We start from the raw sequence: 13,303 nt of genomic DNA, 5'->3' as shown, positions 1-13,303 counted from the left end.
CAAGGGTGGTATGGTTCCATTTAACATACAACGTAGAGTAAGGCTTGAGAAGCAGCACTGTGGTATATAGTAGTAACAAACTACTATAATTAAATTTTAAAAAATGATTTTGAAATCTGAATTGTAACTGTAATATTTGCTGCTGTGTGTTTAACTATTTAGGTTGAATTTAACGTTTTATTTTTTTGTTTAAAAAAGTAACTATGTTCTCTTAAAGTATTTTAAAATGTACTTTTTCTTTAAAAACACACTTCTACGTATTATGTCATGTTACTCTTCCGTGACATTTTCCTACTTAAAGTGACAGCTTTCATGATTAAAGTATTGAAAGAAAAACTATTAATGCTTAAAAGCATCCCAAGAAGGGCATGAATGCCTCATTGGCAATTTAGGAAAGCTGGAAATAAAAATTCTCCTAGAGCTCTAACATAGTCCACCCATGTGAGCACCTAAGGAGGAGTTTGTGGGTCAGTGTGAACTTTTTCTTTTAAACATTTTAAGATTTTTTTAATTTTTATTTCTATTAATTTCTTTTTAGGGGTCCATCATTAGCAGTCCTCACATGCGCCGAAGAGCTACATCAACCCGAGAGTGTCCATCTCGCCCTCACCAGACTATGCCTAACTCTTCCTCACTCCTAGGTTCCTTATTTGGTAGTAAAAGGGGAAAGCCACCTTCCCAAGGCCATCCACCTTCCCAAGGCCATCCGCCATCTGGCTCATCACAGCAACCTCCGCTCCCTCCAGTACTCCCACATCAGCAGCACGCTCAGCATCCTTCGGCCCTGCACCACGCAGGGCCGGCTGAGGGGCAGGCGCAGGCACAAGTGCACTCGCACCATTCGCAGTACTGCCACATGCAGCAGAACCCGCCGCCCTACCACCACCACCACCACTACCACCCTCCCCAGCACGTCCAGCACCCGCACCAGTATCACCAACACGTGCCACATTCCCAGCATGCGGCACACTCCCCGCATACTCCGTACCTGCAGCACCCCCACGCGCAGCATTCCCACTCTCCGCACCCGCCACTGCCCCCTCCACACTCGTCTCATCCCCCGCACACTCAGCATCACCATGGACCGCCACCGCCTCCCTCCACTACAGCCAGCACTAAGCCCAAGCACAGTGGCATCAGCACAATAGTCTAGAACATAGTGACCCTCCCAGTAACTATTGTTTTTAAATACAGTTACAAAGGCACTTACAGGAAGCAACAAGTAATATTGTCAGTTTTTACCTAGACAGTTTAACTGAGTTGTGTGAGCTTAAAGGCTTGCTGATACTAAATAAAATAATTCGAGTTAGGGCAATCAATACCAGTTTTACTTACCTACTTGTTAGACACTTGCCATCTGGTTAGTTATTCTTTCCACACACTGCCTTGAAAACATGCTGCTTGCTGAATATGAGTAAAGCTACCTTTTACACCAAATCCCGTGACAATTTTACATGCATAATAAAAACTTAGCCTATGAAAAAAGGAAAAAAGTGATACAGAACCAAGTGTTGCATTCTTGCTCTTTTATTGTCAATGGGCAAAAAAATAAGTAGACCTGATATGGTTGATGAAAGTACGTAAGTAAACTTTATATAATATAAATATATACATATAAATATATATATACTGTATAGTTAACATTTGTGCTTGGAAAGAAATTTTTCAGTCCACAAAACTAGCAATATAGACCTTACAAGGAATTCCACTTACTTGATAGGACAGTATAATAGATGAATAGCGTATGAAAGAGTAGACCAAAAATATTAAATGTTAAAAACAAATTTCAGACATTTCAGTATTTTCTTTAAAAGTCCTCTGAACTCACTGAGATTTCTAAGCAATCATTACTAAATGTGCCAAGTAACATAGCATTTAAATGTTGTAGTCAAATATTGCTTTGTATAAATTCTTATTTTATTAACATGATAATATCATACGTAATCAGTATTATAACTGCTCTGCTATTTCAGGTAAGCAAACTTGTTAAGATGCAGTAGTTATACCGTAGCAATGTAGGGTGACCGTTTACCCGGTGTCATCTTCAAGCATCGGTCACACCAATTCTTAGACACTTTAAAGGCTGTGATAACTGTGAATTTACATGATCCACATTTCTTTTGTATGCGTATGATTTAATGAACACACATGAAAAGTTACAACAGGTGCATGTATACACTGCAAAAACATTCATCTCAAACATGAAATTGCAAACTTTCATCCTTCTCAGCTACTTTGTTTCCTGTTTGCCATATTTTCTCATTTTTACCCCCAATTAAGCTGAATTCTAGTGTGAGAGTGTTTCCAGATGGAAGTGCTCTAAAACTTGAAGGTTTGTTTTAGAATTTAGTGTAGGGTTTTTTATACATATATAAATATATTAAAAAAAATCTGTAATTCCATGTAGCCATGCGCTAGCAACAAAGTGGCTTCACCATTTTTACTCATCACATTTGTTAGTTTACAAGTACCCAGCACTCAGCAGGCTGAGTTTATGCTCAAACCCTCACTTTCATAGCCCAGATAGTTGCAAGACATCACATAAAAACAGGCTGTGCTGTTGTTGCTTATGTGTTGTAATCAAACCATTTGCAAATTTATATAAAATTTTTATCCCTAAGTCCTGTACAAAGTTATACATGGCGCCTACTTTGTAGTTTCAGCATTTTGAGCCACTGCAAGGACTTTACACCTAAACAATAGAAACAAAGGAATCACAACTGCAAAACTGTACCAGCCTAAAAGCACCTTGAAGAGGATGCGCAAAACGTTCCAGTGTGAGATGGGTAAAAGTAGTAACAACAACTAATTAATTGTCTATTTAACAACAATAATAAGCCTGTCAGGAATAATGAGGGAAAGAGAGCAAGAGGATGATTTTTCTTATGGAGCTGCTCTTGGTATCTCTATTCGGGGGGGAGGAGGGGGATTTTTTTGGTAATTTTTTCCCTTTCATACCATTGATATCACAATACCAGCAAACTGCAAACTGAGCACTTTGTTAACCTCCACAGAGAGCAAATACAGCAATCTAGAGTTTAGCCTTTTGTTTAAAACATGTCCATGTTTGTTCCTCACGTGTGCAATATGTTTTCCCCTTCTGTTTCTTCTCCTATAAATTATCTTCCTGAAAAGAAAAGAAAACAAGTAATTACATTATTATTTTTTAAGCATCTCTCATGCTATTTTAATTCTACAGCTTACCTTAAGAGGGCTCATGTGGGCCCCATGAGGCTCTGTTCCTTGCAGCTTAAAAAAATATATACTGTTCTTATAAGGGAAAGTAGAACTGTCTGCATGTCATCTAATGTTATTATTGTGAGGCTACACTCTACATATTGTATATTTGCAAAATATATCAGTGTTACTGTTGACATTAGTTGAAGTAAAGTGATAACATTTAAATATGTAGACTTTTCTTCATACCTCTGTACCAATGGTAGAGTCTAACTGTAATTTGTAGGTTGTTCCAGAAAAGATAAAGATACTATTCAGGTACAAACATCTCTCAGAAAGTGCATCCTTTAATTAGGACAGAGGTAAGAATGCTCCTCTTCACCGAGTGACATAGCCTGTACTTTTTTCAGATGCAGACTTCTTAATGTCAGTAAAACTGCCTGTGTACTGAATAAATGCAGAATATGTAGTAGCAGTGGAAAGGAAGATCTGACCCAAGCTGAGTTACTTAGTTAGCAATGAAGACCTTAAATATCCCAGATCTGTATTTGTTTTATGTTTTAAAACCCCTTTCATTCATTTAAATTAGAGTTACATATAAATATTACAAGTTTGCACTGTAAGCCACATTTTAATGCGTGACCGCTGATTTTCCATGTGCAATCAGATATTCAGAAGTCACAAATGCGCATGCAAAAAAACCCATTTAGGCATGATTTCATATACACGTGGAGAAAGAGTTTATGCCTACTCTGTAGGTATATTAAGTTGCATGTGTAAAATCACTGACCAGAGCAACTAAACAACCTGTCCATGTAAGAGCACAGTATTTGTAAAATTTCTTATTTCAAGTTAGTGAGGAGAGAGACAGTGGACTTGATTCCACATCCCCCCTCCCCCCATGTATTTGTACATACTTTTAACAAGCAAATGTGTCTTGGTGTCAGCATAAGTCTTAAGAACTTTGCTGCTCATTTAGGGATGTGTAGTGTAACCTGTCTGAATCCACCCTTGAGTAACAGTTGCTTAGAGCTGTGTGGATCATGCCTAGAAAAGGAAAGTGACAGTACTTCGATACTGTGTGTGGTTAAGAAAATGAATTTTTGGGGCCTGCAGGCAGGAGCAGAATTGGGAGGGTTTTTTCTCAAATTCCATTGTCAATTAAGAACTGGTACAGAACAGTATAGAGTGACTATGTTTCTCTTTTCCCATAAGTAATGTGGCAGAGCAGTAATGCTGGTTTGAAAAAATGAAAGGGAAACCTAAAGAATGAAGGTGGCAACAACAAAAAAATCTTTTCTGGGACAACAGTCAAATATATATTTGGGGTTTTTAATTTTCTTTAAGTTAAGAATGAAATGTACAACAATGTAAAAACAAAAAAAACAAGAAACAAAGTTCATCCTAATATAATGTACGTCTTGTATTGCTAAAAAAAAGTCTAACATACAGTGTAGAATGATTTCCCATCATGTACTGCATGCAGCAGAAGCCTCTTGTTTCTTGATAAAATGAGCTGAAAGACAGTCAGCAGATATTTAAACAATGAATCTCTAGATGTTGACTTGCTGTTCCATATGAAGCTGTGTGTTTTCTGCAGTTAAGCATGCATTTTGCCGTTCCGTTGTAAAATATCATCGCACTTCTTGCCTGCAAAATGGATTATTGTGTATATATTTAAAAGAGAAATGGAACCAATAACAAGATTAAATTTGGGAAAGAGAAAAGGGGGTGGTGAAAATGGGACCAAGTAGGGGGAATAGATAGTTCTCTAAATTGTACATAGTGTGTAAATTAGTATTACTATAAGTCTGCAGTCACTTTGAAGTTGCCTACAATACCTATCTCCTGTTAGGAACTTAAATCAGCTTTGAGTTGTATTAAACAGTTAGAATTAGGTCTTGAATGCAGACTGTTAAAGACTTCAAGAAACATTATGCTTACAAGAAGCTTCTGTTCTCGGGAGGCTTGAGACCCCTTTTGTAACTATGGGGAAGAAAGGAGTGCTTTCATTTTAATATGCATTCTGTTTGTAAGTAGTAACAGACCCTATTGATGTAAAACTATAACTGTGATCATGTGGAGAAATCAAATAAATCATTTAAAACTCTTTGTTTCTCATTTTGTGTGATCCAAGAACTTCAATGCTCCAGACTCAAAGAAAATTCCCTCCTATGATATCCTGGCCCCACTGAGTCAATGGGATTTCTGCTGCTGACTTCAAAGGGGCCAACATTACAGTCTTCATCTTAAATTAAAATAAATTGGGGGAAACGACAATCAGTGCTGTGGAGATTGTGGTCGCTTCTCGATAGGCTTTGGTTTGTTTGCGGTACTATGGATGTATTTAGTTCCTAAGTAAGGTAAAGGGCAGTACCACACCTAGATCTGCACAGAATAAGAGGCAACATGGAAGACGCTTTTTTCTGTAGCATCACCAAAACGTTCTAACTTTGAGAAATAGTAAGGGGATTTTGAAACTTTTTCTTAAAAATGAACTCCCTAGCACGTTAAACTGATCCCATTAACTTTGTGGTTATCACGTTGCCTTAGGAGCTCATGTTCAGGTGACTGACTGCCTTTGACTCATACATGTTTTAGTTTGTCCTTTCCAGGGATGCAGCCCTTCGTTTCCTAAGTGTAACCTGCGTCCTTTGGATCGAGCTTCGCGAGCATTCATTGCTTCCGTGCACCCGCTGGCAGGGAGCCATCAGCATCCTTCAGTAAGTGATGTAACTGAGTAAGTATTACCCAGTTGCTACTTGTACGTGTATTTGTTTGCTGTGTGTCTCAATTTACACCACAGAAGGATCACAGCATGGGCATATATGCCACACGTGGTCTTCATAATATTTGGTGTTACATTTGCAGGACATTTGATGTCCAGCAATTACTTTAGATAATAACCTGTGGCATATTCAGTTATTTTCATGTTGTTTTTTAGTTCATTTCCTAGATAAAGGGGATTATAGTGTGGCTATAAAACCTCAGTTAAAACTAACATTGAGCTGTGCATTTAAACAAAGTGTAGTGTTCACTTTTTTTTTCCTGTGAATTCTAGAAAATTCTTGAATTCTTTAGAGGAAATAGTTGACTATGACCTATTTCTGAATGGCTGTAATTACAGAAAGTACATCCTGATCCTTTTTTTTTTTTTTTTTTTTGGGGGGGGGGGGGGGGAGATAGGTAAGTACCTGTTTATCACTAGATAGTCCAAAATGTGTCATCACTCTGAGTTGTGTGGCACATTAGGAGAGAGCTGCTGCTACTGCCTCAATAGAAAGACACTGTTACTGGAAATAGAAGAATTTTCCGTGATGTTCTTTACTGGTCCTTCTATTCCTGTTTTAGAAACTCTGATTACTTTGAAAATTTTTGATTCGTCTACATTTTAAGAAGGCGAAGAGTCTCTTCTCTGTAATTTAACTCTCTTTAAGAGACTCCTGAGTGTTGTTATAAATCTATTTTTTTCCTGATCCATCTTAAAAGGAGGACCTAAATAACACCTCTAACTGCTGCTGCTTCCGACTGAAAACTAGATTGAAAGCACTTAAGATTTGGCACTGAAGGAAAATTAATAGCCAAAGAAACCTGAGCACCAGCTGTGGTCAGTGTGGACAATTTACACCAGTAGCAGCAATGCTGAGTAACTTTAAAAAAAAAAAAATCAATACAGATAAAGCCTTTGATACAGTATAATGCTCACATTTTAAAGCATTGTTCATAGAATGTAAATTTTAATATCCTTATGAGTCTGAGATGCTCATCTTACAGGAGCAGCGTATGGAAAGTGTCTGATAAAACTCATATGCACACACCTAGTGAAAAATGACTTCATTTAAGAAGTTATGTTGCCTCCTCACTGAGGATTGGCAGTCTAACCCTAAAATTAAGGAAAAGGTCAAGGATTTTCTGTAATGAGCTGTAACTGAAAATAACACATTTTACAAGCCATAAGTCTAGTCCTTGAAATCTTTTCTTCAACTTTGTCCCTGCGTTGTGCATTTTTTTTTTTGGGGGGGGGGGGGGGGGGGAGGAGGGTGTCTGTACGCATATTAATTGCATGAATTAATTTTCATGCAATAGCATATTATTTCAAGCTCTTTCAGATAGCATCTTTTTAATAGGAGGTTACTTTGTAAGTATTTTGTGTAATATTTTGGTTGAAACACAAAGGTAATATTGAAATGACAGGAAAATGATCTTCATAAAAGTTTTGCTTCCGAGAGCTCTGTTTTATCTGCATCTCTCTTCAGGTTTTTATTGGCTTAGCAATCTCATATTAAAGAATTCTGTCCAACTTCCTCCCAACCCCCCAGTCTGCAACAATAGTTGATTTTTATTGAGGAGTTTCATGTAAAACAGTCATATTTGCACTTTACCATATATTTATGTCGAATATATATAACAGTTGCTTCATGTATTCATGCAACATTTGATGTTGTGTTCATCATTTATTATCTGTGAATGTGTGAGATTTGGGAGCCCCAATTATTTTGAAGTTTGTTGCACAGTATTGTAGTCCCTGATCTTACAGAGACCAGAATATCCTCATTAGTTTTAATTGGCACTGTTGCTTATCCATCTGCATTTTATATTGAGCTTGAAACATTTTAAGCCAACTTCTAGTCTTTCGTGTAGTTACTCAGATAGCTGTGACAGGATGTCAGAATTATGATGCTGTTAGGACTGTGTGATAAATCAGCATATGAATGTAGTGATAAACTTATTTGCATAAGATGAACAATGTAGTTACAGTAACATGCCACAATAAATCTATACTGGTATTATAACTGTTGTACACACTTTTTTCAAAAGGAAGCATACTGGGCATTATGCCAGCTAACTCTTAGTGGTTTTTGTTGCTATTGGTATAAAATTCAGAGAGGAAAGGATAGCACAGCAAATTTGAGAGAGATGTCTAAATTACATGAATGATGAAAAAATGCTTCATTTTAAGTAGATTTTTGCTAGACTTTTTTGTTTCCTATTATTTCAAGAATTAAAGCCAAATTCTGTATTACTTGGCAAAACTAAATCAATGGTGGGATGAGGGTGATAATGAATGTTAGGAAACATTTAAGTTAAGATCTTTGCTCGAAGTGACTTAGGTCTAAGCTAAATCAGACTTAAAAGAATTGATGGTTGATGCTGGATTGAAACGATTGCTTTTTTTTCAACTGGCTAGACTTACTATTTTTACCAAATGTATAAATGCATATTTTATGCATAAAATGTTATGAGGAAAAAATCTCCTTTATTTAGCATTGTTGCAATAATTGAGATGTAAAATTAGCATCCTGGTTCATGAGATGTATCAGCCAGCTCAGATAAATCACACACGGATACAATTTATTAGCTGTTTTGTAAAATAACTTGCAAAGCTTCACCTATCATTTGTTTCATCATATTTAATCATAGCAATTTTAGCAGGCGTAGGTAATGAAGAAAGAATCAATCAGTCTTCAATAAGGTTAAGGGGGTAAATTCACAAATGAAATTTATGCGTGCATAGTGGAAAACAGGGAAAATATATGTACAACTTCTCCTTTCTGCTACAAAATAATGTGTTAACAAGCGTTTGGCAAAGAAATGTGATTTTTTTTTCTTTGGAAAAAAGTTACCACGGGATCTTTTTATAGTCACCCTTGTTCTCTCACTTATCACTGTCATTTTTGTGTGATACAAAAAGCAGTTTTGCTTGCTGCTCTTTACCCACATGTGTGCTCATACAGACTTTCACTGTAACAGCTTGTTTCCTGAATTGAGAGTTTAGGTTATATCCTTCATGGACCAAGAATTATGCTCGATTTTGATACAGTGCTTGGCCTGCTTTTTGTCTCTTGACAAAAGCTTATTTGGTTCCAAAGAGCAGTTTATAAACCTCAATTGTCTGAAATAAAATACTTCAGAAAATAAAAAGCTTAGAAAAGCAAGATAATTTTGTGTTTCCTTTTGATCTAACATGACAGAGCTAATTGATGATTTGCCTGTAAGTGCCACCTTAAGGTGTGAGGAGTTCCTTTCACTAACAATATGTGTCTGTTTCTTTTTTCAGGCACTTCTTACAACAGCCACGGTACAATAATTCTGGATGCACATTAGCCTGGGCAAGCATGTTATAAAGTGACAGTGTTAACATCAGTGTTTCAGACACATTGCATTACTTCTACAGCATGTAACCAGGAGCAAAAATGGAAATACCAGTTTCTGTTCTTACCTTTCCCAAGTTATACTTCTCTAAACCAACTTTCTTTAAAATATTTGGAGACAGGAGAGACGATGCAACGAGCACATTATCACATGCCCACAGGGAAGACAGTTATGAATTTCAAGGGCAAAACTTTCCCACCATCTCTCTGATTGAAAAGGAGAAAACAACAATTTTATAAAGAGAGGAGAGGCTTCTAGAGGAATTGTATTTATATTTTCATGGAAGTACTGCAAAAATTGAGTATTTTTGTAAAGCAATTCAGAGCTACAATTGCACTTCTTAAGTAAGTAAAATATCAGTATCTCAAGAATGCATATTTTCAGATGTTAATATTAAATATTTTTAAACAGTTATCGAGAAACTAGAGTAAAAAGAAAAGGGAAACTAAGGTAATTTCATGATGCTCATTTACTGATCTATATCTCTGTTGTATTAATTCTTTCTCAAGAAAGCAAATCTCTGTGGAACAGACTGAAATGGGCATCACTGTAGAAGTCAAGGCTGACCACAAAATGTGAGTTTTGAAGAGCTCTCTAATAGAGCTGAGTGGTCAGGGGGCCGTTCCAGAAAGGTAGTAGTGAAGAGGGGTCTGCTAGTTTCAAAGGAAGCTGAAATTTTATGAACATGTGGATGAAAGTTGAGTAGCAGGGTAGGGGAAGCAGAGATGAGATATAGACAAAAGTGGGAGAAGAAAAGGTTTGGGAACATTGCTAAAGCAGAAGGCAAACAAACGATTTTATTTGCAGCATATTGTGTCATTTTGTGCTGTGCTGTTTGAAAATTTTTATAGGCCAGGATGGTGGAATTACGGTGCTATGGAGAGTTACAGAGAATTGCAGCTGTCAGGATTGTGCTTTCAATTGTGGTTGTGTATCTGTGACAGCATTAGAGTTGCAGGTATGGGACAAATTAAATATTGATCTGATGTACTAATGATGCCGACTTTAGAGCTGTCAGCACAGAAACAGAGGATGCTCTGTCTGCAAGCAATAGTTCACTTGTACTTCATGCTGGAGATATGATAACATGGTTTGTTCTGCAACTGGAGAATTTTTTCTCTGCATAGGTGCTACTCTCAAGGTAGCTCGCAATCCCGTTCTCATGCTTAGCAAACGAATGCACAGGGTGGAGTGTGCTGGCTGCTGTTTAAGTTCCTTTGAACTTTCCAGTGAGATCTTTTACATGCTGTTTCCCAACTGCCCAGCCTTGTTTTCTCTGCTGAGATCATTTTCTTCAAGTAGTCTTTTATTGTGCTTTTTGTTTATCCTTTCTTCAAAGTTGCCAGGTCACCCCCATTTCTATTGGCCAAAACTAGTCTGACTTGTCTCTCTCAGTAGAGCAACATATGTGCACTAGAGAGCTTCATCTTTGTCATCAGCTTTAGAATGTACTTCCTCAGCGTGTTCAGTTTCCAGAGGATGTAACTGGAACGAAGCCTCCTCTTTTGGCCCTTGGACGATGTCTCTTAATGTCATCACCTTTATCTGGCATCAGGACGTGGTGCTGGTGTGGTTTTAGCACACCATCTCACCTTAGCATCAGCTTCACACCGGCTCAGGTCCCCTTTCAGTGATGTGATGTTAGAAGGCCTTCTGCTCTATTAACCTGATGTGTTATGAAGCTGAGCTTTTTACTCTTCCACACTATCAACCAATTACAGATAGAAGTGCTTTACCGCAGCAGTAACATGCTATCACTCCGCCCCAAGAATTGCAAAGTGTTGGAGCCAACTCAGCGTTTCCCACTCGTCCGTCCTGACAGGAGGGCTAAGTATCACCTCTTGCTTTTCCGTCTTTCAAGATGACTTTGGCAGCGAGTTTTCAAAAGGAGTTTGGCAACTTGACTTACCAGAATTGAACATGCAGAGAAGCTCAGGATCAGTTTTGGTAGTTGGTACTCCTTTATTCCCATAACCATGAAACTGTGAAAGTATTGTAATCTTACAGAAAAGCAGGGTCCCACACATGGCCTTTCCTTCCCATTTGTTGCAGCGAAGGCCTTTATCAAAGGGCTAGCCTAGAATAGCTAATCATCTTTCAAAAATGAGGTATCCATGTTCTCATACCAAGGCAAGTAGTTGGTAAAGATCATGAAAAAAATCACCTTATCACCTTTCAAGAGACTGTCTCAAAGTGAGCACCCAATAGCTGCATCTTCTCCCCAGTCAGTATTTGTAATTCATGGAAGCAAGGAAGCAAGGAGTCTGTGATGAGAACCTTCCTTGCTCAAGATATGTTTGTTTCATCAGATTTCTTTATGTGCTTGGACTCAACTTTGTGTGGTTGATTCACCAATGAGTGAAAATATTTCTTGCGTCTTCCCAATGTACAGCATTACATAGTTATATCCTCCCTCTTGCCAGGTTATACCCCTGAGATTTGAGACCTGGCTGCAGTCTGGTCAGCATGCAGAGGACTGACAGCTATCTTTATCTATTTATGAGTGCTTGGGATTTGAGGATTCCTGTGATGTGAATACATATATATGCACACAAAAAAATAAAAACAGCTGCTCGAGCTGGAGATCACAAATACATTTTCGTACCCTTTCCCTGCCCCTCGCCCTCAGAACTATTCCCGTGTTGCAGCACAGTATCTGAGAGACCACAGAAGTGGCGCTGGCTCTTGAGCTACTTGCGCGACCGCTGAGCACAAGGGAGGGAGGGATACGAGTGTGCTGGGTACTGCTGCCACTAAGTTGCTTGGTTTTAGGTGACAGGTCGTGCATCCATCCGCAGTGCAGATGTAATACATGGACTGCAGATCTTGAAGAACTTGGGTCACTGGTCAGTAATTTCTTTTGTTGGTGCTACTTTTCATCCTCATTTGTTGATTTATCTAGACCACAGGATTAAAGGATTTACATTTTACAAGTTATAGTGAGTATAAATCCATTTGTGTTCTTTAAGATTCATTAGGCTTGTATTTACCTTGAAGTACTGGCTCTTTTGTTCAGCTGTTCAGTGCTGTTTTGTTAAATTCGTAACATTTTGAAAGTCTTCATTCACAGAACAAAGCAAGTAAGGATAGCTGAAGACTGCCAGGGCTAAAGTGATTCTTGAGAAAAGATGCATAGATACAACTCAAGGAAGCAAATCAGAGGGTAGGAGTAAAAACCTTAAAGGACATGAAAGGCATATTTCAAACAAATTAATTTTACCTTTGTGTAAATGAATTTTAGTATGCATAAACAATGTGTCAGTGAAAAGTCTTAGCCATCCACAGACGAGAACAGTAGGTACTGGGTGGTGATACAACAAATTAAACATCTAACAAACTAGACTAGTCTTGTACAGAAATGGATCACTGTTTTTGTTACCAAATTTCCCCGTGTGTGGGGCCTGGCGGCCGTGCAACAGCCTGGCCGGGGGAGCTCTGCAGAAGTGAGTCTAGCAAGGAAAAAGCGTGAGTGGCTTCATCTAACGCCGGCCGCGTTTCTGTGATGATTCCTACCAGCCCAAGGGCTAGGGCCAGCATGCTGTTAGTGGTACGTGTGGCTGTGGGGCCTGGTCAGAGGATGAGAGGCCACTTTTTTTTTTTTTGGAATGAATCAATGAAAAGAAAGTAAACTCTTCCTTTTAATGTATAATTGATGCAGTGCGATACATTAAACGCTAAGGATTGTAACCCTCTCCGAGGGGAGTGAAATAAAGGGGTTTTGTCATCGGCATTTCTGGTAGGGAGCAAATCACCACTGCGGGCTGGGCCAGGGCGCGGCGAGGCGAGGCGGGAGGAAAGCCGCGGCGGAGGGCGAACCGCCGAGCCCTAACAGCGAGGGGCGGCCCGCAGCGGCTGAGGGGCGGCGGAGCCAACGCCGCTGCCTCGCCGCCGCCGCCCGCCATCGCCGCCGCCCCCTCCCCCGCCCGCGCGGGCTCCCCCTAACGGCCGCGCCTGGCCCCGCCCCCAGGCGGCG

General features: G+C 39.0%; 1 protein-coding gene across 11 annotated transcripts in view; it reads left to right on the top strand.

Annotated features, from left to right (window-relative positions):
• The window catches only part of IQSEC1 (IQ motif and Sec7 domain ArfGEF 1), a 340,763-nt gene extending 335,476 nt beyond the window's left edge, over positions 1-5,287 (top strand). For 10 of the 11 annotated variants that reach the window (XM_064518855.1, XM_064518856.1, XM_026099533.2 and 7 more), the window contains one exon: positions 539-5,287. In XM_064518855.1, the coding sequence (XP_064374925.1) occupies positions 539-1,153 (615 nt within the window). In that variant the 3' untranslated portion in view covers positions 1,154-5,287. The remainder of the gene's footprint in view (positions 1-538) is intronic. The other variant, XM_064518865.1, reaches the window with a different exon arrangement.
• Positions 5,288-13,303: the final 8,016 nt, after the last annotated feature.

Source organism: Dromaius novaehollandiae, chromosome 12 (assembly GCF_036370855.1).
Source record: "Dromaius novaehollandiae isolate bDroNov1 chromosome 12, bDroNov1.hap1, whole genome shotgun sequence".
NCBI classification, from domain to species: Eukaryota; Metazoa; Chordata; class Aves; order Casuariiformes; family Dromaiidae; genus Dromaius; species Dromaius novaehollandiae.
The sequence above is the reverse complement of the archived record's forward strand: the minus strand, read 5'-3'. Positions and strand labels throughout refer to the sequence as shown.